We start from the raw sequence: 26,793 nt of genomic DNA on the forward strand, positions 1-26,793 counted from the left end.
ACATAGCCGACGCGAGTCACCCCGCTGCTGTCATTAAGGCCACGTGATAGTCGTCGAAGTTAGGCGTTGAGGAACTCTAACAAGACGAGGGCTCCCTACCGGATGACACAACGGTTGACACCAGAGATCTGTACTTCTGTGCTCGATGAGACGAGGGTTATGTACTGGATGAGACGAGGGTTCTGTATTGAATGAGACGGTGCTGTTTTAAAAAGAAAGCGATTTACCACATTTGGCAGCTCCCCATAGTTGGCTCACTTTGTAAGATGAACTTCAAACAACAACAATAACAACAACCGCCATTCGCCACTAAGTGGCGGTGACGTCACCACGACGCTTGTGCCAGGCTATGTGCACCTTGAGGCCACGTGAAGTATCGAACGCCCGCTGGCAGGAGGTCACGGGGCAGACCCAGTTGCCACGGGTCGACTGACCGAGATGACCGAGATAACTTCAAACACACACATATACACGCGCGCGCGCGTGTATATATATATGTTACGGGGAGTGGTAGTGTAGCGGTTGGCACGCTGCGCTACGAACCTGGCGACCTGAGTTCGACTCCGCTCACGGCCAACACCGGTGACGATTATCTGAACCAGTCTCCTTCCCTAGGTCGACTCTGGAAGCTGTGCCCAAGCCACGTGTGCCTTTGTCCTGGGCGTCCCCTAGGTCGACTCAGCCACAAATTAATATTTCCTGTGGTGTGTAGACATCGCCACCAGGGTAACAAAGGCGGCCGGGCGTGGTGGTGGCCACCCACCACCCCGTAGACCGTGTTGGTCTTCATCGGCGCTGCTGCTCGCTAACAGCACTTGCCCCAACAGTCTGTCAAGGCTACACGGGGTGGATATTTTATCTGCGTGGTGTGCGTGTATAATGAGCGAGCGTGTTTGCTAGAGCACTTGGGAGTAAATAAACAAATGTCTATAGCGGACGAGGCCAGGGCCACAGGCATAATTCTCAACTCTCCCTCGCCACCCTTCCCACGGTGGTGGCCAAAGCAGCAGCAGCAGCCAGAGGTCGCAAATGGGTTTTGATTCCTTACCCGTACCCGTACCCGGCCGCACCAGGGTCGAAAACGGGTACCCGTACTCGTACCCTACCCGATACCCGGCTACCCGTACCCGGCCGGGTATTGGGTAGGGTACGGGTACCCGATTGCGTCCTCTGAGATGAAGTCATGTTGCAGGCGCGGGTGGGTTGATTCTAGGAACTTGAATTGTGAGAAGAGACAAGACGTTGGAAAATGAGTGACAAACGGTTACTCACCAGTGACTCACGGCCTATCCGTACCCGTACCCGGCCGCACCAGGGTCACAAACGGGTACCCGTATCCGTACCTGGCTGGGTACGGGTAGCCGGGTATCGGGTAGGGTACGGGTATCGGGTACCCGGTTGCGACCTCTGGCAACAGCTTGGTGAGGATTCGCTCTCGGGGTGGGAGATTTGCCGGGGAGGTGGTGAGAGTTTTGTGCCCACTGCCATGCGGTTGTTTAAACATTCCCGAACCTCTGGCTCAGAAAGCACGGGGCACTCTGGGACGTCAACAACAACAACAAACAAAAACAATGACAAACAGATAATAACGCTCTTTTCACGAGTGGGTTTTTTTGCTTTCACGACCGATGCGCTTTGATTCATAATTGGACACATTGTGTGCTCGATCGTCGCGTAAGTGGAAGGGTATATTTATTATATTGATACATTTTGTACCGAAACGGAGCCGGTCAAGTTGACACGTGATGGGCTAAACGCGCGTGACGACCTCGATTTTGGTCGTCAAATCAATTGGCCTGTAGAAAAAGCCTAATTTTGTTTCACGAAATCTCGAGCGAAACCTCCGTAAAAAAACGCAATTTGTCAAAATGCCGCTTGCCTTTCAACGTGTTGGTGAAAGCACCAAACCGAGCCGGCACATTCACTCACGTGACAACTCGATTCAATTTGGCTCTGTCGGATGGTGGAGGTTTTTTTTAAATTTTCATTCAAAATTACACCTCTACAAGATCCACTCTACAAGATGATCCAGCCTACAAGAAACCCCATTGTGAATCAATAGACGACGCTGTTCCAATGACGGACGAGAACGATGCAACACCCACCCCCCCCCCAACTCGGCACCCATCCGCACTTTGCCACCAGAGCCGTCTCCTAGGGTGTACGGCGGATCGGGGCGACTGCCCTGGGCCCCGCGCTTTGGGGGTTGGGGGCGCGCATTAATGTCACAGTGTCAGATGGAACCCTTCCGGTTTCGTTTGAAGGATTTGCCCCGAGCACCTCACCCCCTCCTCTCCCTCTTAAGGGACGGCCCCCGTTTTGCCACTCTCAACTCCAGAAAAAGGCCTCTTCACTTCAAGACAAAAGGGTTCCGTCTCAGTGAAGTCCCTGCTCTCGCGGGGGGGCAATGCTCGGCCGAAATTCGCTCGTGGTTTTGCTTGTTTGCTTGTTTGAATCCGTCGCTTGTGGGGAGATATTTTGAAAGAAAAATCTGGTGTTACCGGAGGGAGAGGCAAAATACGACGAATCTCACCGGCTAGGCCGTGAAGATTGAAATATCCGGCCGGAAATCACAACGATTGCCACTGCCACGCGCGCACGGACCACAGGCATCACCACCTCTCGCTGTACCCCCAAACAAACACGCTGTCCCCCCCCACCCTCACTCTCTACCGTCTCTCTCAAACGCAAGAGCCCCATTAGAGTGACCGTCAATCCCTTTAAGATGGTTCTACAAAGTAAGCAAAGACAAAATAATCGTGCCCCCCCCCCAACCCGCCCGCCCCCCCCCGGTAAAACATTCTATGATATTTTCACTTGTCGTCATTATCATAATAATAATAATACTACTACTGACCCCAGACCTCAGGGGGCAGTTATCCCCACCCACCGAATGTACGGCCCCGTCGCTATCTGGCGAGAAGGAGATGCGATAAACGGCTCGAACCGAGCTCCCCAACCCTCACCCTCCCCTCCTCCCCCCCAAATGAACGTCGTGGGTGTACAAATCGCGAGCTGCTCTCGCTTAACGGAGACGCGCGTACGCCATCCCCTGTCGAGGGGAGGGGGGGGATGGGGGGGGGTACACAAGGGAGGGAGCGCGCGTGGATGGGACGGGGGGATGTTGGGAGGGGGGGCAGGGGGGGGTAGTAGCCCGTCGCTTTGAAGGAGCGAACTTTTACGGAAGTCTACGGCGATGACCGCATTCACTCACAGCCCCCCCCCACCCCCCCAAGGGGAGTGGGGGGGGGGAGTGGGGGGGGGGCTCGACAAAGGGGGCTCTCCGTTGTTGAAGCCACTGTGAAAGTCGAACAGAGGTTGAGACAAACTTCTTGGGGGTAGCGGGATGGGTGGGGTGGAATGGGTGGGGTGGGTGGGTGGGGTGGGTGGGATGGGTGGGGTGGGTGGGGTGGGTGGGATGGGTGGGATGGGTGGGGTGGGTGTGGTGGATGGGTGGGATGGGTGGAGTGGGTGGGGTGGGTGGGGTGGGTGGCTTTGGAGAGTTTCTCATCTGCGCAGAGATGCGAGCCGACAAAGACAAGCGCCGACTCCCCTGGAGCCACGCGCGCCCCACGCGGAGTCTCGCTCCAACCAATCCGCGGAGTCTCGCTCCAACCAATCCGCGGAGTCTCGCTCCAACCAATCCGCGGAGTCTCGCTCCAACCAATCCGCGGAGTCTCGCTCCAACCAATCCGCGGAGTCTCGCTCCAACCAATCCGCGGAGTCTCGCTCCAACGTCACAGAGACTCGGCTACCCACGGCTGACCCCCTTTTTCCCTGCCACCACCCCACCTCCTTCCGCACCCCCCCCCCCCTACCAGTCGTACACACCGAGCGAATCCACCTATATCTGCGTCTCCTGAATGTTGTCCTTGGAGTTGGTGCGGATGAGCAGCGGCTCGTGCAGCGAGCAGTGCAGCGCGCCCAGGGGCCCCTGCGGTGGGGTCATGACCCCGACCATGGTGTTGTTGTTCAACCCCGCCAGGAGGTGGCCCTCGTGCTCCCCGCCTATGGCCTGCAGGGCCATGCCGAGGCTCTGCGTCATCTTGGAGAAGGGATCGTCCAGGATGATGCCTCCGCCATCCCCCCCGAGTCCGCCGACGATTCCTCCGAGCCCAGCGGTGCCCCCGTCGTTGTGGTTCTCACAGTCGAGCAGACTCTGCTGGTGGTGCAGCTGCTGCTGCTGCTGCTGGTGGTGGTTGCTCTTGAGCAACATGAGCTGGCGCTCGGCGTCACCATCGGCCTGCTGCATGTGCTGCGGAGGAGGACTCTGCTGCTGATGCTGATGCTGCTGCTGATGATGCTGCTGCTGCTGCATCTGCTGCTGCTGCATCTGCTGCTGCATTTGCTGCTGCTGCTGCATCTGCTGCTGCATCTGCTGCTGCTGTTGCATCTGCTGCTGCTGCTGCATCTGCTGCTGCTGCTGAAGAGTGGGAAGGATCGGCGGTAATGACGGGGCGGGCACCGGCGCTCCGGGAACCGACGGGGCGGCAGGAGGCGCCGGCGGCTGAGGAGGAGGAGGAGGGGGCGGAGGCGGCGGGGGAGGCGCGGGAGGAGGAGGGGGGATCATGAGGCCCTCGCCCAGGGTGGCGCCCGTCACCAGCTCGTCGTCCACGCTGATCACCTCGATGGCGCGCGACGGCGCGTGCCGCCCACCGTGGTGCAGGTGGTGGTGCAGGTGGAGGCCGCCGACGCCGCCGCCGCCGCCGCCTCCGCCCAGGTGCAGGGGCCCACCGGAGCCGCCGCCTCCGCCCGAGACACCGCCGCCGTGGTGGTGGAGGTGCGCGGCCAGGCCGTGGTGGTGGTGGTGGTGCTGCTGCTGCTGCTGCTGGAGCGAGTGGTGCTGCTGCTGGCTGTGCTGGTGGTGGTGATGGTGCTGCTGCTGCTGGTGGTGGTGGTGATGGTGCTGCTTGCGCATCTTGTAGAACACGATGAGCATCACCGCCGCCATGAGCGTGATGGCCACGAAGCAGCCGATGATGATTTTGGTCGTCTTCATCACCTCGTCGAGCCCGGCCATGGTCGACGAGGGGTCTCCGCCGCCGCCGCCCCCGCCGCCGCCGTCGGAGATGGGCACCGTGTAGCCCCGGTCGGGCGCCCGCGTGCCGGCAAATTCGACGCCCACGGGGCGACTCCTGGCCGACGCCGGCGTGGAGGAGGTGACCACCACCAGGCTGTTGTTCCAGTGGCTCGACGGGGTGGGGCCCAGCTTGCCGTTGGGCGCGCTCCGGCCTACGCCGACGCCCGCCCCGAAACGAACGCCACCGCCGGCGCCGACTCTCTCCCCTTCCGAACGGGAGCCGCCGCCACCGCTACCACCACCGCCGCCGCCCCCACCACCTCCGCCACCACCGCCCCCGCCACCGTCGCCACCGCCGCCGCCACCGCCACCAGCGCCGTCATCGCCGCCCGCCTGCGCCACTCCTACGCCGCCCGGTCCACCGCCACCACCGGCACCTCCACCACCACCTCCTCCGCCGCCGCCGCCGCCTCCTCCTCCTCCTCCTCCCTCCTCGTTGCTCGTTTCGCTTGTCTCCACGGTGACCGTGGTGAAGTACGACGTGCTCGAGCCCTCGCCGCCGGGCCCGCCGGCCGCCTGCTGCGCCGACGACGAGCTGACGTTGAGCGTGGCCGACGCCGTCGTGTTTCCCGCTGAGTTGCTCACGAGGCACGTGTAGAGGCCCGTGTCCTGCACGGTGACGTTGGTGAAGTTGAGCGTGCCGTCGTTGAGCACCAGGATGCGCACGCGGTACGAGCCGTGCGTCATCATGGTGCCGTTGGGCGTGATCCAGCTCACCGACGTCGTGGAGGAGGCGCGGCACTTGAGCTCGGCGGCGCTGCCCTCGGTCACGTTCTGGTCGAGGGGCGCCTCGACGATGACCGGCGCGTAGCACACGAAGTGGCTCTGGTCGAGCTCGCCGATGTAGCGCGTGCGCAGGCGCGGCGGCGAGTGGCAGCGGGCACAGCACGTCGTGTTGGTGGGCACGTTCTCCTTGAGCCACCAGCTGAGCCAGAGGACGTCGCAGTCGCAGTTCCACGGGTTGTGGTGCAGGTGGACGCGCTGCAGCGACGGCAGCGGCGTGAAGAGGTCGTGCGGCAGCGACGTGAGGCTGTTGTGGGCCAGGTTGAGCTCCTGCAGCGAGCGCAGGTCGTCGAAGGCGTTGCGCTCAATCAGGCGCACCTGGGCGGTTTCGGAGGTTGCGGAGGGGGGGGGGCAAGCGGACGTCGGCAGAGGTCGAAACTGAAACCAAACATGTCTTTCGCGTTACCACGACAACGATTTGAGACTGCAAGCAGAGGCCAGTGAATTATTACGTGGCGACGGTGGCGTCTGCGTCATCAACAAACCGCCGTCAACGGTTCCCCCGGTGACGATGTCACGGGGGATGCGAGTTCACGAATGGATTTCATTTCGACGTGACACGCCGGTCCAAAAACACGACGATTTGGGAATAAGCTGGTGAGTAAATCTGAAATAAACTATTTCTTATTTTTAGTCAACACCCTACCTGGTTGATTACGTTCTTCCTGAGAATGCTAAATTTGAGAGAGAGATAAAACACAGAACCAGAGACATATAGACAGACATATAAGCAGAGACAGATATGACAGAGATACATAGAGAGAGAGAGACATACATAGGCACATAGAGAAACCACACCTCTGTGTCGAGGCCTTATGTTATCCGACTCTCTGTTGTATTACATTACATTTCTAAGTATACTAGATTTGTGTTTCTATTTCATTTATACCTGATGATGATTGTTTGTGTCGCAATCGAAATGTCGTATGCTAGTATTTAATTTATTACTTTCTCTTTATACGTGACTTTACCGAAAGAACCAAAGAGTAATTCCTGCAGTCACGAAAGCTCCAAATTAAGTATGAACCTTTTTCGATTTAAAGCCTTCGTGACTGCAGGGATTCATCTTCTTGGTTCTTTCGGTAAGGTCACGTAGAAGGAAAATGATAAAATAATATTACGTTTCATTTTTATTATTTTATCATTTTCCTTCTACGTGACTTTATGAACCTTTTCTAATTGGGCTGTGTCGGGTGCCGGCGGGTTTAATGGCACCGGGTGAGCCCTTCGAGCCCGTTACCTGCGAATGCATGAGCCACAGCTTCTTGAGGTTGGAGAGGCCCAGGAAGGAGCCCGACTTGACCTGCTCAAGGCGGTTGCCGGACAGTTCCAGCTCCTCGAGCCGCCCCAGCGACGAGAGGTTGGGCACCTCACGCAGCATGCACATGCCCAGGTTCAGGTGCCGCAGGTTGCTGAGACCCTGTGGGGGGTTGAAGGATGTGGCAAACGCGGCACGAGCAAAGACAACAACAACAACAACAACAAGTTCCAGAGGGGTGGGGTTTTATGTCAGAATCAGAATCAGAAACGGTTTTAATCGCCATGACAGTTTGCACATAATTCTAGATTTGAAGCTTTCGTGACTGCAAGGATTCATACTCTTAGGTTTTTTCGGTAAAGTCACGTAGGTGAAACATTAAAATTAATAAAAGTTAAAGTAAAATAAAAATTCACGACGTTTCGGAGGCAACACAAGCTTCCGTCTTCAGGTGGAATCGTCACAGCCACGACAGCTGTATCAAGTAAATGAGAGATTGCAGGAGCTACCACTCCGTTTATATAATGGTTGGAGAGGGGGGGGGGGGACTGGGCAAGTACAGCACACTTTTTATTCATACGGAATTTACTGTGGCCGGAAGGTGCATACATGCAACATTTAGGAATCTTAAAAACTTAAATAAGCGATATGAAGTCTAACTATACTAACGTTACAAAGTATAACTAATACTAACGGGCTAAAGTATATAAAATTAATAATAAGTAGACCATATAAAATGTGAAATGTCAAATGTGAATTAGCCGTAATATACAAACTTAAAATACAAAAATACAAATATGATAAACACGTTGTAATTAAGTAAATTGCAATGGATATCCGGTACGATGGATACCCATCGTTAAAAGCGAGACGCGGATGTACGACCGGTCCCCGACTTACGAACGTGGCTCGTTCCCGAGACCCGTTCGTAAGTCGAACTGCTCGTAAGTCGCAACACGGAGTAGTCGTCGACTGCATTGAAGTGCCCACGCAGACACCCACTGCGTGCACGAGTCGGACTCATTCGCACCGCTCGGCTGCACAAAATATAGCGCCGCGGTTCAATTTGCAAGCGAGAGGTCGCGTTTGAAGTCAGTGTTTAAAATTTTATCATGGAAGCTGGTTCGTAAGTGTGGATAGTTCGTAAGTGCGGGTGTTCGTAAGGGGCTGCCCATAAATGACGTCAAGCACCTAGGGGGGGGGGGGGGTGGGTCAGACATTTGTGACGATGTGTGACGAGGGGGGGGGAGGTGTTTGAGAAATTGTGACGTCACATCAAAATGCGCAACTTTAAATAAATATAGACAACACGTTCTACTTAATAAATGTTTTCTCCTGCAACATCAGAGCGCAGCGCCACATTAAATACGCACTACAATGGCAACAGTTTAAAGCGATTTGAAGCATGTTTTATTTTTTTGGCGGGGGGGGGGGGGGGCAGAGCTTTGTGACGTCATATTTGAGGGGGGGGGGGGTCTGACTTTTTGCGACGCCGTGTGACGACAGCGGGGGGGGGGGGTCAAAATCACGTGACGCCATTATGGACGGCCCCAAAGTGCGGGTGTTCCTAACTCGAGGTGTTCGTAAAACGAGGACTGCCTGTAATCGCCTTGCCACTTTCGTCGACCTAGGCCCCCCCCAGGCCCACCCCCCCTTGTCCCCCCACGCTCCACCACCCCCCCACCACCCCTCTTCCCCCCGCGGGCACCTCAAAGGCGCCCTCGGAGATGAAATCGAGCTTGCGCAGCTCGCTGAGGTCCAGGCGACGGAGCGAGGGCACGCGGTTGAAGGCCAGGGAGGGCACGCTGGTGATCGGGTTGTTGCGCAGCCAGAGCTCGCGCAGCTTGGACAGGTACTCGAAGGCGCCGATCGGGATGGTGGTGAGGCGGTTGTCGAACAGCTCCAGCGTGTTGAGGTTGGCCAGCCCGTTGAACGCGCCCACCTGGGGGTGGGTGGAGGACGAATTGTGAGTGTGCGTGTGTGTGTAGGGGGAGCGGTGGTGTAGCGGTTAGCGCGTTGCGATATGAACCTGGTGACCCGGGTTCGATTCCTGCTCACGGCCAACACCAGTGACGATTATCTGAACCGGTCCTGGGCCTCCCCTAGGTCGACTCAGCCTCAAAATGAGTACCTGGCGTGGTGTGTAAACATCGCCACTCGGGAGACAAAGGCAGCCGGGCGTGGTGTTGGCCACCCACCCCCTCGTGTTGCCGTGCCGGCCTTCATAGGTGCTGCTCGCTAACAGCCCCTACAGTCGAAGGCTACACGGGGGTTCTTTGTCTTTGTTGAACAGTGAGGTGGGAGCCCGCAGTGAACACACACGCGCACGCACAGCGCTTCTAACGCTACAGCTCAGCAGATTGACCCAAGTCATCCCTTCCTCTCGGCACACCCGTCAGAGTCACCACCATTCATGGTCCGTACGTACGTATGTTGGACTTCTTTCGCACCGCGCGTAGCCAAACGCGCTAATCGGAGGTGCGGGGAGAAGCACGACAAGCTAAAAACAAAAAGAAACGAGTTTTCAGTCTAGATTCAACAGTGCACAGCACCAGTGGTCTACTAATGTCGGAAGGAAGAGCGTTCCAGACGGCCGCCGAAGCGCATCTGAAAGCGCGTGACGCCAGCGACCGTCTTTGTCCGATGGCTTTAGCCAAAAGCCGCCGCCGCCGCCGCCGCCGCCGCCGCTGCTGCGAGGTTGACCGGAGTGTCGCGTGACGGTGGTGGTTTATGCTCCTGGACGAGATCAGCAGCAAGGTATTGGTGGTGCATTTGTGGCGAGAACTTTGTGTGTGGCGAGTGAGAACTTAATAATTTACTCAGTTTAACACGTAGGCTTTCGCGACCAATATTATTCATAATCAACGTTTTTGGGTTTAGATCGCGTTATTTATAAATGTGTCGTAACCCTCCACCACCCGACACGGCCAATCAGTAAAAAAGTGTCACGTTGATGCAATTACCAGCGAAACGTCCTACTACTCAAATTGTAAATGTTGTGGTTTCACGCTTCAACACACCGGTGGGCTAAAGCAGTGAACTATTTGTCTTTTGTCAACGTGACACTTTTTTACTGATTGGCCGTGTCGGGTGGTGGAGGGTTATGACACATTTATAAATAACGCGATCTAAACCAAAAAACGTTGATTATGATAAATAATTTAATATTATATTTACCCAAGAATGTCTGTGTGTCCCACGCGTGACGTCACTCCACGTCGACCAGCCCCCCTCATTGATAATCATGAACAGGTGACGTCCTCCACATGGACCCCCCCCCCCCTCATAAATAATCATGAGTGGGTGACGTCACTCCGCATGGAGAACCTCCCCCCTTATTCATAAGCATGAGCAGGTGACGTCACTCCACATCGAACAGCCCCCCTCATTAATAATCATGAGTGGGTGACGTCACTCCGCATGGAGAACCTCCCCCCTTATTCATAAGCATGAGCAGGTGACGTCACTCCACATCGAACAGCCCCCCTCATTAATAATCATGAACAGGTGACGTCTTCCAAATGGATCCCCCCCCCCTCCATTCATAATAATTAGCGGCTGACGTCACTCCACATGGCGGGGCGAGGCGCCTCCTCCCCCCTCCTCGGCGTCAACTCACTTGCTGTCTTTTCTTGGATTTTCTGTTTGCACTTTGTCACATATTTACTTTAAGATGTTTTTGTTGTTGATGTTTTTGTTTTTTGTTTGTTGCGGTTGCACCCGATTCAAGAGCCGAATGGCTCACAGGGCTATACCTAATAAATAAATGAACTTGAAATGAAATGAACTTGAAACAAAGGCAGAACCCTGACGTCACGCGATCTCCGTAACGCTGTTGAGACATCGAAGTAAAAAGGATGTCATGATGAACAAGGGATTATAACCTTCAAATGAAACAAATTGCACACGAATTGATGCAATGAATATCACGTGGCGGTCTGCTGTTCGCTTGCAAGTTTCAGATTTACTGCAATACACCCGTCCTTGGACGGGCAAGAGGCTAGCAAACATATATTTGTTCAAAATTGGAGGTGCCAGGAAGAGCCGAGTGTGCCAGGAGAGAGTTAGAGACAGAGCAAGCAAGAGAGAGGGGGAAAGACAGAGATGGGATTTTGGAATTGAGGTGGAACGACGCGGGGGAATCTGGGCCCTCTGCAAGGGGTGGCGGCAATGATTCGGCGACAGATCGTGATGATGGCAGGGCCCCAAGTGGGCACCACGAGGGACCCGGCGGGGAGCGACGCACTGGCCGCAAGCAGAAGTTAAAACAATTCCAACAATGACAGCGGTGATTTAAAAATGTTTTTAAAATAAATTAGTGTCCTTTATTTTCACAAACATGACAGCAAAAAAAGAAATCCGCAAAAGTATTAAGAATTAATAAAAATGCTAAATTATTTACCGTGTCTCCCGTGTGCTCTCGCTAAAGAGTAATTTTTTACACAACAGCCGCATGAATAATTTAAATTCTCTGCCGGGTGGGTGGTGATTAACCCTTGAGCTGGGCCAGTCCCCACCACGAGTCCGTTCACATCACCACCACTATCACCACCACTGTCACCACCACAACCACCACCACCCAGTACCACCACCACCACCACCACTCCGTCCACACCACCACCACCACCGCCACCCAGTACCACCACCACCACTATCACCACTATCACCACTATCACCACCACCACCACCACTCAGTACCACCACCACCACCACCACTCCGTCCACACCGATACCACCACCACCCAGTACCACCACCACCACCACCTATCACCACCACTATCACCACCACCACCACCCAGTACCACCACTCCGTCCACACCACCACTATAACCACCACCACCCAGTACCACCACCACCACCACTCCGTCCACACCACCACCACCACCACTATCACCACTACCACCCAGTACCATCACCACCCAGTACCACCACCACCCCCACTCCGTCCACACCACCACCACCACCACTATCACCACTACCACCCAGTACCATCACCACCCAGTACCATCACCATCTCCTCCCAGTGCCATCACTGCCACCATTCCGTCTACACCATCACCACCACCACTCCATCCACACCACCACAGCCGCCATCACCACCAATACCATTCAGTGAACACACCACCACTACAACCTCCACAACCAGCCACACCACCTCCACCCATCCCCACTACAACCATCACCCCGGCCCGGTGTGTTGGTGGTGTGCGTGTCAGTCATCTCAGACAGCCAACCCATAAAACGCGAGCCTATTCCGTGACCTCCTGTCAGCGAGACCTCAGACTGCACCTAGCCTGACACAAGCGTCGTGTTGGTGTCACCGCCACTTAGTGGCGAACGGCGGCTTGATGTTGTTGTTGTTGTTGACGTGCGTGGACCGTGATTCTGTGATGTGTGCAAAAGCAGCTGAGAGGGAAATATTCGGGAAACTCCCTGGTATCGGCTGAGCCCGGCACGCACGCATGTGTGTTGAACTTCTTTCGCACCGTAAGTAGCCAAACGTGCTAATGGGAGGGTGGGTGAGTGTGTGGGTGAGTGACTATGTGAGTGTGTGTACGAATGTATTTAGAACTTCTTTTGCACCGTACGTAGCCAACCGTGCTAATGGGAGGGTGGGTGAGTGTGTGGGTGAGTGACTATGTGAGTGTGTGTACGAATGTATTTTGAACTTCTTTCGCACCGTACGTAACCAACCATGCTAATGGGATGGTGGGTGAGTGTGTGGGTGAGTGACTATGTGAGTGACTCTGTGAGTCTGTGTACGAATGTATTTTGAACTTCTTTCGCACCGTACGTAGCCAACCGTGCGAATCGGAGGTGCGGGGGAAGGACAGCAAACGTGGTGTGTGTGTGTGTGGGGCAGCTGTTGTGCGTGTGTGTGTGCATGAATCGACCCTCACATGAGTACCCCGTAGCGGTGTGCCAATCGGAGGTGCGGGAATGAATGCCAAAAAGAGGATTCCAAAGCACACTCGCTCAAGCCCGCAGCGGGCGTGCAACGTAGCTTCGTGTTTCCGCACAGCGATTCAGCGGTGCCAGGATCATCACGGGGTGTGCGCTTACTACAAGGCAAATATCCCCCCGTGTAGCCTTTAGCAGACTGTTAGGGCAAGTGCTGTTAGCGAGTAGCAGCACCTATGAAGGCTGGCACAGCACGCGAGGAATGTGGGTGGCCAGCACTACGCCCGGCCGCCTTTGTCTCCCCAGTGGCGATGTTTACACAGTCGCTGCACCAGGTACTCATTTGAGGCTGAGTTGACCTCCTTGTTGTTGTTGCTGCTGCTGCTGTTGTTACTTCCGTCACTGGTGACTGGGCTGAGGCCGTCGATTCGTAACTATCAAGCTCCGTACCCCGAGTTTTGCACCCGAGTTACGTACCCCGAGTTCCGTACCCTGAGTTCCGTACCCCGAGTTCCGTACCCCGAGCTCCGTACCCCGAGTTCCGTACCACGAGTTCCGTACTCCGAGTTCCGTACCCCGAGCTCCGTACCCCGAGTTCCGTACCCCGAGTTCCGTACCCCGAGTTCCGTACCACGAGTTCCGTACCCCAAGCTCCGTACCCCGAGTTCCGTACCTCGAGTTCCGTACCCCGAGCTCCGTACCCCGAGTTCCGTACCACGAGTTCCGTACCCCGAGTTCCGTACCGCGAGCTCCGTACCCCGAGTTCCGTACCCCGAGCTCCGTACCCCGAGTTCCGTACCACGAGTTCCGTACTCCGAGTTCCGTACCCCGAGCTCCGTACCCCGAGTTCCGTACCCCGAGCTCCGTACCCCGAGCTCCGTACCCCGAGTTCCGTACCTCGAGTTCCGTACCCCGAGCTCCGTACCCCGAGTTCCGTACCACGAGTTCCGTACCCCGAGTTCCGTACCCCGAGTTCCGTACCACGAGTTCCGTACCCCAAGCTCCGTACCCCGAGTTCCGTACCTCGAGTTCCGTACCCCGAGCTCCGTACCCCGAGTTCCGTACCCCGAGTTCCGTACCACGAGTTCCATACCCCAAGCTCCGTACCCCGAGTTCCGTACCTCGAGTTCCGTACCCCGAGCTCCGTACCCCGAGTTCCGTACCCCGAGTTCCGTACCACGAGTTTCGTACCCCAAGCTCCGTACCCCGAGTTCCGTACCTCGAGTTCCGTACCCCGAGCTCCGTACCCCGAGTTCCGTACCCCGAGTTCCGTACCGCGAGCTCCGAAAGGGGGCACACGAGGGGAGTGAAGCAGGGCGACAGAATTCGGTCTAGAATCTGCCACTGTGCGTGTGTGTGGGCTGTCGCGCAAATTTGACGGCCCACACATAAAACGCGCATCCTTCACTTCTGCGCAACAATCCACAATTAACATTTTCACTTATTTCTTTCTTTGAAATCAACAATATTCAGCCATTCTCAAGAGTCCCCACGGACGCGCGCGTGCGGCACTTCATCATTATTAACCACATTTGTGCCGCGTGCCTTCACGAGGGAATCACAAATCCAGCGATATCACCGTGTCTCGCGCTGCAGGCACGGAAGGAAGCCAGCCATCTCGTGTGCAACAACCATAGTCCACGACCACAGCAAGACAACAACAAGAACAATAGTCCAAGACGACAACAACAATAACAGCAACCGTCCAAGACCACACCAAGACAACAACAATAGTCCACGACCACAGAAAGACAACAACAACAATAGTCCACGACCACAGCAAGACAACAACAACAACAACAATAGTCCAAGACGACAATAACAACAACCATCCAATACCACACCAAGACAACAACAATAGTCCACGACCACAGCAAGACAACAACAACAACAATAGTCCAAGACGACAACAACAATAACAACAACCGTCCAAGACCACAGCAAGACAACAACAACAATAGTCCAGCGGGTGGCGAGATGCACCGCCAGGTATAAGAAGAAGAATTAGAGGCACCACTGCCCTAGAGCCATTGGGTCGGCAAAACCGAAATAACAAGAAGATGCATTATTTTTTCGGATTCGGTAGAGAACTCAATATTTGGAGAGCGCGTGGACACGATGAATAACGTCCCCGCGGTGACCTTTAGTGTGGGCCCCTGACGTGCAGTCTCCCCGACAATCCATAAAAAGTGAAAACACCACCCCAGCATCATCGTCATCATCGTCATCATCGTGCCGCTGTGAAAACCCAACAATGGTTTCAAAATGAGTGGCAGCCCTCGCTCACACTGATGATGTCTCATCGGCGAATGTGGAACCCCCCCTCCCCCCCAAACTCCTCCTCTGAAATTGAATGAAGAACGCCGCTCTGGAGTCTTATCACAGGGTTAATCTCTTCTTTCTGGCGGTGGTGGCGGTCGTGGTGATGGTGGCGGTGATGGTGGTGGTGATACCAAAGGAGGGCAGTGGAGAGACGCTCACAAAAACGAACGGAGCGCCAGGCGGCTAAAGTCAAGCAAGTTGGCAAAATAGGGGGTACAGCTGATGGTGCATCTACCGGTCATTCCAGTCAGCCAACCTATGGCACCTGCAGTGTCTGTCCCAAGACCTCCTGCACCTAGCCTGGCAAGTATGGGGGTACAGCTGCTGGTGGTGCATCTACCGGTCATCTCAGTCAGCCAACCCATGGCACTTGCAGTGTCTGTCCCGAGACCTCCTGCACCTAGCCTGGCACAGTAGGGGGGTACAGCTGCTGGTGGTGCATCTACCGGTCATCTCAGTCAGCCAACCCATGGCACTTGCAGTGTCTGTCCCGAGACCTCCTGCACCTAGCCTGGCACAGTAGGGGGGTACAGCTGGTGGTGGTGCATCTACCGGTCATCTCAGTCAGCCAACCCATGGCACTTGCAGTGTCTGTCCCGAGACCTCCTGCACCTAGCCTGGCACAGTAGGGGGGTACAGCTGCTGGTGGTGCATCTACCAGTCATCTCAGTCAGCCAACCCATGGCACCTGCAGTGTCTGGCCTGAGACCTCCTCCTGCCAGCGAGCCTTCGACACTTCACGTGTCCTCAAAGTGCACCTGGCCTGGCACAGGCGCCGTGGTGAAGTCACTGTCACTTAGTGGCGAATGGAGGGTTTTGGCATTGGGGAGCGGTGGTGTAGCGATTAACGCACTGCACTACGAATCCGGTAACCCGGGTAAACCGGGTTCGATTCCCGCTCATGGCCAACACCAGTGACGATTATCTGAACCGGCCCTGGGCTTCCCATAGGTCGGCTCAACCTCAAATCAGCATCGAGTGCGATGTGCAATTACATCACCACTAGGGAAGACAAAGGTGGTCGGGCGTGGTGCTGGCCACACACCCCCTCGTGTACCACAGTGCCGGCCTTCATAGGTGCCACTCGCTGAACAGCACTTGCCCCCTACAGTCTGTTAGAGGCTATACGGGGGATCTTGGTCTGTGCCTTTGTTTGTGCACGTCTTGGCTAAGCGTGGTTCTGAACAGCGGCCTCAGACACCCGCGCGTTTCCGCTTGTCACATCCCATCGGTGCCCTGGCAGCTGTGCCCAAGCTACATGGAAAGAGACAGGGAGCAGCCGTGCCAACCTTGCACGCGTGTGCGTGTGTGCGTGTGTCTTTGTGCTGGGCCTCTCCTAGGTCGACTCAGCCTCAAATCAGTATCTGGTGCGGTGTGTAAATATCGCCGGTGGGGAGACAAAGGTCGGCCGGGCGTGGTGTTGGTCACCCACTCACTCCATCGTGTACCGTACGTACGTTGAACTTCTTTCGCACCGTACGTAGCCAATCAGAGGTGCTCGCTCGCTCAACAGCGTTTGCCCCCCCCCCCCCCCCCAACGGCCTGCTGAAGGCTATTCGGGGGAATCTTTGTTTTTGTTGTTGTTGTTGTTGTTACATCTCACAAATCTATACGGCCACACAAAGGAGACAACTCCACGTGTAGACTCCTAGACAGAGACGGGCGGGGGGGGGGCGCACTTAGCGAGCACCGATTCACTCGAGCCGGCACGGAACACTGCGGATGGAAGTGGTCTGGAGCGCCCGTGGCATTAGCACGACGCGCAGCCCTTCTGCACCGCGGTTTGAGGGGGTGCAGCGGAGATCCGGGCACCCCCCACCCCCCCACCCCATTGCCTCTGCCAGCCATCACCTCCCGTAGCGGCGCAGCTATCGAATGTGCAGGCGGTGCGACTGCGCCGGGGATACCGATTGGCCTGGGCAGGGGGTCGGAATTCCAAAATAACAAGAAAGGACGTTTTTTTCTTTCTTCTGTTCGTTGTTGTTGAGAATTTCAAGAGCCACACTGCACCCCTTACAGCAGGGGTGGGGAATGTCCGGCCCACGGGCCGTACGAGGCCCTGCCAATTTGGTGTGGCCCTGCCAATTTGGTGTGGCCCTGCCAATTTGGTGTGGCCCTGCCAATTTGGTGTGGCCCTGCCAATTTGGTGTGGCCCTGCCAATTTGGTGTGGCCCTGCCAATTTGGTGTGGCCCTGCCAATTTGGTGTGGCTCTGCCAATTTGGTGTGGCCCTGCCAATTTGGTGTGGCCCTGCCAATTTGGTGTGGCCCTGCCAATTTGGTGTGGCCCTGCCAATTTGGTGTGGCCCTGCCAATTTGGTGTGGCCCTGCCAATTTGGTGTGGCCCTGCCAATTTGGTGTGGCCCTGCCAATTTGGTGTGGCTCTGCCAATTTGGTGTGGCCCTGCCAATTTGGTGTGGCCCTGCCAATTTGGTGTGGCCCTGCCAATTTGGTGTGGCCCTGCCAATTTGGTGTGGCCCTGCCAATTTGGTGTGGCCCTGCCAAGGCAACCGCAGGCAGGACTCGAAATTCAATAAATCTCTAGGAGCAAACCTGGAAAAGCAGTTGCGAGTAGCAGCAGCAACATCATCAACACCAGCTAACATCACCACACGCCTCGCCAAAGAGAAGCAGTTCCAGCCATCGCATTAGGGGTGTGTTAATGAAATATTTGACAAAATAGAATGGGCTAATTTTAAAGTTGATAATTGTGTATGGCCCGCGAATGATGTCACAAGTATCCAAATGGCCCTTGGCAGAGAAAAGTTTCCCCGCCCCTGACTTGAAGAGCCACCACGAGCGGCTCCTGAGCCGCAGGGTTGCCGATCCCCTGGACCAGGTGCTCATTTTAGGCCAAGCACGACTAGGCAGAGGTCGCAAACGGGTTTTGATTCCTTACCTGTACCCGCATCCGGCCGGAAAACGGGTACTCGTACCCTACCCGATACCCGGCTACCCGTACCCGGCCGGGTGTAGGATACGGGTACGGGTACCCGAATGCGACCTCTGGGATGAAGCCATGTTGCAGGCGCGGGTGGGTTGATTCTAGGAAATTGAATTGTGAGAAGAGACAAGACGTTGGGAAATGAGTGACAAACGGTGACTCACCAGTGACTCACGGCCTACCCGTACCCGTACCCGGCCGCACCAGGGTCGCAAATGGGTACCCGTACCCGTACCCGGCCGGGTACGGGTAGCCGGGTATCGGGTAGGGTACGGGTATCGGGTACCCGGTTGCGACCTCTGCGACTAGGTGATGGACATCCAGGCCAGGTACGGAGAGCAATTGACGCTCACTGCTTCTAGAAAGCGTTCGGGGCAGATACATCCCCCCTCCCCCCGTCTGAACCCCCCCCCCTCGCACCCCAGGGCATGTACGTGGTCTCTCACCTCTATGTGTCGGACCTGGTTCTTGTTGAGTTGCAGAATCTCCAGGTGTCTCAGGTGTTTGAAGCTGTCCACTCGAATCACCTGCACAGCCCACAGAGACCGTCATACCACGCACACACACATACACAATAAAGACAAAGATCCCCTGTGTGGCCTTTCACACACTGTTGGGGCAAGTGCTGTTAGCGAGCACCTATGAAGGCCGGCATGGCAAACGGGAGAGCGGGTGGCCAGCACCGTGCACGCCCGGCCGCCTTTGTCTCCCGCTTGGCGATGTTTACACACCGCACCAGGTACACATTTGAGCTCCATTCATGCACACACACAACAGCTCCCCCCCCACACACACACCAAGTCTGTTATCCTTCCTCGGCACCTCCGATAATTAGCGAGGTTGGCTACGTACTGTGCGAAAGAAGTTCAACACATACACACAGACAATCGGACTATACAGCAGTCGGTACATCACTTGCACACAGACGAGCATATCCCAATGCCTTTTTGTTGTTGTAAAAAAAAAGAACGCATTTTTTCCAAGCCAGACTGATGAATTCACAGCCATCAGCTCGATTGAAATTATTGTTCTCCATCTTAACGAATTTCTCCTCCCCCCCACCCCCTAATTACTCTTTTCCCATGAAGAAGAGTTGGGTTTTGACACGCAACGCTTCCGCCTTGTCACAGCTGACTCTGTGTGGGCATTCTATTACTTGATGCAGCTATCGTGCTGTGACGGTTCCGCCCAGAAGACGGAAGCTTGTGTTGCCTCCGAAACGTCGTGATTTATTATTTTATTTTTTATTTTACTTTTATTAATTTTAAAAAAATTTTACCTACGTGACTTTACCGAAAAAAAACCTAAGAATATGAATTCTTGCAGTCACGAAAGCTTCAAATCTAGAATCTGCGTGGGCCACCCCCCTACTCGCACGCGGCCTGTCACAGCAGGCGTCTGGCAGTCGGCGAGGTATGTCACGCGCGTGCCCATCTCTTCGTTCGCGTTCGCCCTGTGCTGCCAACGTGACGCATTTTCCCCACGACGCGATATTTCGTCACCCTCAGATGCCAATTTCGGCCTGTAGATCTCCAATCGCTGTTGTCGAACGTACGTATATATATATATCAGAATATTCATTGGAGAAATCCGATGAGCTATGAAGCTCTTTTCATCGCAGATGTTCAGTCGATGCACGGGTTCAGCACGTTACAGCAACAAACACAATGCGCGAGCACGATCGGAGTGCAAAGTCGAGGAGGAACGGTATACAAATAACACAAATACATACAAAACAAAACTAAACCATCCGCATCCTACCGAGGAAAAGCCCCGTGCGGTGTGAACTCATTTTTCTCAGAAGCGAACCTAGCCATCACAAGCGACAGGTCAACAAAGGGGTTTATGATCCTAGATTTGAAGCTGTCGTGACTGCAAGGATTCATACTCTTAGGTTTTTTCGGTAAAGTCACGTAGGTAAAAAATTCCAATTTATAAAAGTAAAATAAAAAATCACGACGTTTCGGAGGCAACACAAGCTTCCGTCTTCAGGTGGAACCGTCACAGCACGATTGCTGTATCAAGTAAAAAGAAATTCCAAGAAAAACCTTACCTTACCATAATAAAAAACTCCGATCCAGGGGCCTACCCTGGTTCCTCCCCCCTCAACCAGTATATATACAAGGTCGGGTCTCTTGGAATTTCTTTTTACTTGATACAGCAATCGTGCTGTGACGGTTCCACCTGAAGACGGAAGCTTGCGTTGCCTCCGAAACGTCGTGATTTTTTTATATTTTTTTTATTTAACTTTTATTATTCATTATTTTTTTACCTACATGGCTTACGATCATCACGTGGAGATGTTACAGCAGTGAGGTTGAGAATCGGAGTGGCGTCAAGGAACGAGCTGCTATCTCGAGATTGCCGGGTGCTGCGGAGCGAGGTTGGAATATGACGCTTCTGCCTGGTCGCGGTCACGAGGCGTCAGATCCAGCAGGGGGCACGCGCCCAATCAATGCGATGACACGTGCGGTTCAGGTCAAAGGTCACAACAGGGGTCCACACAATGGATCATATATTTAGATTTAAAGCTTTCCTTGACTGCAGGGATTCATCTTCTTGGTTCTTTCGGTAAAGTCACGTAGAAGGGAAATAATAAAATAATAAAAATAAAACATAATAAAATAATTCTCACGACGTTTCGGCCACAACGCAAGCAGCCGTCCTCAGCTTGCATTGTGGCCGAAACGTCGTGAGAATTATTTTATTATGTTTTATTTTTATTATGTTATTACTTCCCTTCTACGTGACTTTACCGAAAGAACCAAGAAGACTACTTTTTCTTTTACCAGCCAAGGCCCGCTGAGCTACATGGCTGTTTTGCAGAAGCGACCTGGTTATCACAAACGACAGCTCAACGAAGTGGCTTGTCACTTGGAAATGTATAGCAGCAGCCAAAATACTCCAAAAGCGTGATTTGGATTCTAAATGTGGAAGGTAAAAAAAAAACGGAGCACCCGGAGAAAAGCCCACGCAACCACGGGGAGAGAAACAGAGAGAGAGATGCAAACTCCACATATACAACAGGCGTCAGAGTCAGTATGGAACCAATGGCCTCACTGCATACCAGGCGAGGTAGTTAACATTTCTTAGCCACTGTGGCTCTGTAATACGATAAAGCAGTACACCCGACAAAATCACCGATCAGAGATTTGCCCCCCCATGCATGGTCATTGCGGGTCGTTAAGACGAGATTAATTGCATCCATTCCGCTCAGTCGAGCCGCGATAAACAAATATACCGGGGTTAATCATAACCTGCGGGTTAATCGCTGCGTCGATTAAATTGCCAATCGATCCATGGATTGAGTAATGATGTGGCAGGAACGCCCCCCCCCACGCCCCTTCATCTGGTTGACTTCTCTCAAGCGAGATCGGTGATTCCGTCACAGTCCGCTTAGATTGTGACCACAGCGCTGATGGGTGATTTTGCGGGTGTACGATTTTATCGTATTACAGCGCCCATGTACGTAGATGTGGGAGAATTTTGGTGGATATCATGGACACCCCCCCCCCCTCCCTCGTCCACCCCTCGCCAGAGGTCGCAAACGGGTTTTGATTCCTTACCCGTACCCGTACCCGGCCGCACCAGGGTCGCAAACGGGTACCCGTACCCGGCTGGGTACGGGTAGCCGGGTATCGGGTAGGGTACGAGTATCGGGTACCCGGTTGCGACCTCTGGGATGAAGCCACGTTGCAGGCGCGGGTGGGTTGATTCTAGGAACTTGAATTGTGAGAAGAGACAAGACGTTAGGAAATGAGTGACAAACGGTGACTCACCAGTGACTCACGGCCTTCTCACTCATTGGTTGGGGTGAGTCACGTGCGGCTACCCGTACCCGTACCCGGCCGCACCAGGGTCGCAAACAGGTAGCCGGGTATCGGGTACCCGGTTGCGACCTCTGCCCCTCGCCCCCCTTAGACTTAATTCGTACATTACTGCTGCACTGCAGGAGGAAGTCGTCCATCCGTGCAGCCTCAACGCTAAACCCACAGACAGCCCGGAGCCCCTCCGGCATCCAATCGCAAGCCGCGAAGAGCTCAATGAACCCCCCCCGCCCCCCATTCTACATCACGATGCCTGACGCAATTGAGAGGGATAGTTGCAGAGTGGGGGCGGGGGGGGGCGATGAAAAATTCCTTACGGCAGTAAACTGCCCCGTAGCTATGATTTGACAGGTGAATGAGTAGGGTTTTCTCTTTTTTACAGAAAGCAGATTTCAATTGCAACTCTTTGCCACAGACCGATATGAATATACATACACACACGTAGTTATACCTGTTCTAATAATGAAAGGTAACAAGTGAGCAATTGATTTCTGGGTTGCTTCTTTGATGATAATTGGGCAAAAAGTTGGGCATCGCATCTATCACTCGCTGGGCCTCAAGAGTGCTCCACGTGTAGCTTCTCCCTGTAGGTGAACAAAGACAAAGATCCCCCATGTAGCCTTAACGGATTATTGAAGCAAGTGCTGTTAGCGAGCACTTTTCAAATAAACTATTTTACCAGGTAAGGCCCACTGAGCTATATAGCTATTTTTCAGTAGCTACCTGGCTATCACAAATGATGGCCCAACGAAGTGGCTTATCAATGTGGAAATTTAAAGCGGCCAAATTCTCAAAACGCATGTTTATAAATGTGGAGGACAAACCTGGAGGACCTGGAGAAAAATTCACGCGACCACAGCGAGAACATGCAAACTCCAAATATACAGAAGCCAGGGTCGGGATCGAACCCACGACCGCCTGTATACCAGGCGAGGGAAATAACATCTCCCCACTTTGGCAGATGAAGGCCGGCATGGCACGCGAGTGGGTGGGTGGCCAGCACCACGCCCGGCCGCCTTTGTCTCCCCAGTGGTGATGTTTACACACCACTGAACCAGGTACTCCATTGCAGGTGAGTGGGCCTAGGGGAGGCCCAGGACTGGTTCAAATAATCGTCATTTGTGTTGGCTGTGAGCGGGAATCAAACTCGGGGTTTCACGGGCTGGAGGTATAGCACATGTATTTCCCTACAACCACAAAAGGCCCGCTGTCCCATACTTTCAGCATAAAATTAAAGGCTAACGGCTTGTCCTCCTCTAGAAACCACAGATCAATGTTTGACTTTCACATCTTTGCAGTTTTTGCCAATACACTTTTTTTTTATTTTTTGGTGTACACATATGCTGCCGAGTCAATGAAACTATTCATTGCACATCCCAAGAGTCTCTGAAGAAATGTCCCAGGACGTCCTGCACGGCTGCCTTGTCGATTTCCCCACTCCCATGCCCCCCCACGCCCCCCCCCCCAGTGCCCCAGCACCCCACCGCAGGAAGACACCACTGGTATTAGACCCTGTGCTCTTCGCAAAGACAATGCGCAGATTATCAAAGCATGTTTGATTGCAATGTTCACCGCAAACGCGCGTGGTTAATTCAGACTCGATCATGATGTCCGTAAGAATTTTTTTTTGGGTTCAATGGCATAAATGTAAATGTGTGTCGTTAAACCCGCCACCACCCAACACAGCCAATTAGTAAGGTTTGTCACATAAACTCAACATGCCAATTCGTTACTAGTTCAGCACACCGGTGTGTTCGAGAACAAATCCACAACATTCACAATTCAAAAACGACGTTGCGCCAGTAAATACAGCCAGCATCATCAGGCGGACAGACAGATTTGTGGATAAATCCTCCTGTTTTGTTCTTAAATAGAGGGATACGTGTGCAGTGTAGCAGCACTAACTGGCGACTAGGGGAAGTAATTACGGGTGCATCCACCAAAGGGAAGATCTGGGGCAAGGGTCGTAGAAGGGAAAATAAGTGGGCCAAGGGTCGTGGAAGGGATCCAGCTTGTGACTCCCAGAACCAGCTAGATGGTTCCAGAAGGAGGGCGTGGTCAGGGCATGGTTGGGCCCCGCAGGAAGGATAAAAGGGGGCGAGAGAGGGAGCTCGAGGCTGTCCATCGGAATCGGGGTCGTCTCGTCGTTGCTGCTGTCCTCGTCATCGCTGTCGTAGCTGCTGTCTTTGTCATCGCTCGACGTCTTATCGTTATGTTATTTATGGGCAAATAGTTGTTCACTGTCCAGGAATGCATCATCTACTACTACTGCGTCAAAACGAGGAATTACAGGTGTCAATGTCAAAATGAAGACGACAACGAATCGATGAATCGCGCAGCTAAGGAGAATGCAAACATCCCCTGCGTCGTGACCTCAACACCAGAAGCTGGCTTGCCAACGTCGAGATCCGAAGTGAATGGATAAGTTCTAGATTTGAAGCTTTCGTGACTGCAAGGATTCATATGCTTAGGTTTTTTCGGTAAAGTCACGTAGGTAAAACATCAAAATTAATAAAAATAAAATAAAATAAAAATCACGACGTTTCGGAGGCAACACAAGTCTCCGTCATCAGGTGGGACCGTCACAGCCGGATGACGGAGACTTGTGTTGCCTCCGAAACGTCGTAATTTTTATTTTATTTTATTTTTATTAATTTTGATGTTTTACCTACGTGACTTTACCGAAAAAACCTAAGAATATGAATGGATAAGCTGTGGGAGCTGGACCGACAGAAGGGATGCTATCACTCGCAACCTTGCGGACATCTGCCTGCCCCACTGCACTGCCGTCACCCGGCGGCTCGAATCTCGTTAGAGGCAGACCGAAATTCTGTTTCGGTTTCGGCGCCAAAAGTTGAAAAATGGCCTCTTTCGGCATAGTTTCAGTTTCAGGAGAAAATAAAAACATTTCTTTCGGTTTACTTTCGGTTTCGGTCGAAAGTATTTTTTTTACTTTCGGTCTCGTTTCGTTTTTGGCCGAAACCAGAAATTCAGTTTTTGGTCGGCCTCTAAACTACACGCGCGCATGCGACTCCGGGCAGCAGTGGCGGTGGTTGATGGCAGACACTCCTCACTCTCTCCGGCGATCGCAAGCAGCGCACACACGCACACTCAAGCAAGGATGGGGGTGAGAGGGGTGTGGTGGTGGTGGTGGTGGGGGGGGATAAGACAGATGACGGAGAAGAATAAGAAAAAAATAACTTCCCCCCCAAAACCACCAAACTAGCGAGCAGCAGCAGCAAGCAGCACACGCGTAGCCAGCACTCGCAGCAGCAGCAGCCGTCCACCAGGAGCACTTTTGTTTGAGCGGCTCAGAGGCTGGGCTCCCACAGGCAGCTCGAGGCACACACCACACACACACAAGTGGGGGCACGCACAGCACACAGACGCGCGCACGCACATCACACTGAGCAGATTATAGCAGCGTGCTGATGCCAACAGTGTGCATACACGCGCACACTCACTCACTAATCCGCCCACCAGCCACACACACACACCAACCCACCCACCCCTCCAATGATCCAATTCAACCCTCCCACCACCCCATCCCACCCCACCTCCTCCTCCTCCACATGGGTTCCACACAGCAGGAGGGGGCTTGGGTGTGCGTGCGTGCGAGTCTGTGACGCGTCTAGAGGCCGACCGAAATTCGGTTTCAGTTTCGGCGCTGAAAGTTGGCAAATGGCCTCTTTCGGCATAGTTTCTGTTTCTGCCGAAGCCAAAAAGTAAACTTTCGGCTTACTTTCGGTTTCGGCCGAAAGTCAATTTGTAACTTTCAGTTTCAGCCGAAAGTAAATGTTTTACTTTGGGTTTACTTTCGGTTTCGGTCGAAAGAAAATTTTTTACTTTCAGTTTCAGCCGAAAGTCAATTTTAACTTTGGGTTTACTTTCAGTTTCAGCCGAAAGTCAATTTTAACTTTGGGTTTACTTTCAGTTTCAGCCGAAAGTAAATTTTTAACTTTGGGTTTACTTTCGGTTTCGGTCGAAAGTCAAACTTTTGCTTTCGGTTTACTTTCCGTTTCGGCCAAAAGTAAATTTTTAACTTTCGGTTTTGGCCGAAACAAGAAATTCAGTTTCGGTCGGCCTCTAAATCTCGTGCTCGGGGGAGGGGGGGGGGCAGGGGGGGGGGGGAGTGTGAGGTGCGTGGGTCGACTCGTCACACCGGGAGCCGAGCGACCAATGGGCTTCATCTCAACTGTGCCTGGAATCAGCCCAGTAAGCGAGGCCCCTTCATAGGGGTGCCTCTTAGCAAAGCCCCAAAGAGAGTTCCCTTCATGGGGGGGGCTCTTAACAAAGCCCCCACACAAGCCCTCCCCCCGACTCCCTTTAACTTCCTATCATCCCGAAGTCTCCACAAACAAAGGCCAATCTGTTAACTAAACTGCAAACATTTTTTATGTTTTATCAGGTAAGGCCCCACTGAGCTACACAGCTCTTTTTCAGGAAGCGATCTGGCTATCACAAAATGATAACTCAACACGCCACGGCTTCAATGCAGCACGGCTCCCACGCGCCCCAGCTACCCTTGCACCACGACTACCCACGCACCTGTATCGCGTTCTCCTGCAGGTTCAGGTAGCGTGTGTTGCTGGACACCCCCTCCGGGACCTCCCGCAGTGACCTCCGCGTGCACTGGACCTTGCTGAACTGCTGGCTGCACGAGCACATGGCCGGGCACAT

At 53.8% G+C, this 26,793-nt stretch overlaps 1 protein-coding gene across 1 annotated transcript; it reads right to left on the reverse strand.

Moving 5' to 3' along the window:
• Nucleotides 1-3,838: 3,838 nt before the first annotated feature.
• Nucleotides 3,839-26,793, reverse strand: LOC144727903 (leucine-rich repeat-containing protein 4C-like). The gene is made up of 9 exons (XM_078607041.1): nucleotides 26,662-26,793; nucleotides 18,733-18,813; nucleotides 8,830-9,063; nucleotides 7,104-7,283; nucleotides 5,503-6,181; nucleotides 4,889-5,220; nucleotides 4,602-4,648; nucleotides 4,466-4,542; nucleotides 3,839-4,287 (listed from the first exon to the last, which is right to left on the reverse strand). The coding sequence occupies exons 1-9, from the start codon at nucleotides 26,791-26,793 to the stop codon at nucleotides 3,845-3,847; spliced, it is 2,205 nt and encodes a 734-aa protein (XP_078463167.1). The 3' UTR covers nucleotides 3,839-3,844.

This window comes from Lampetra planeri, chromosome 27, assembly GCF_965212315.1.
Source record: "Lampetra planeri chromosome 27, kcLamPlan1.2.h2, whole genome shotgun sequence".
In the NCBI taxonomy this organism is placed as follows: Eukaryota; Metazoa; Chordata; class Hyperoartia; order Petromyzontiformes; family Petromyzontidae; genus Lampetra; species Lampetra planeri.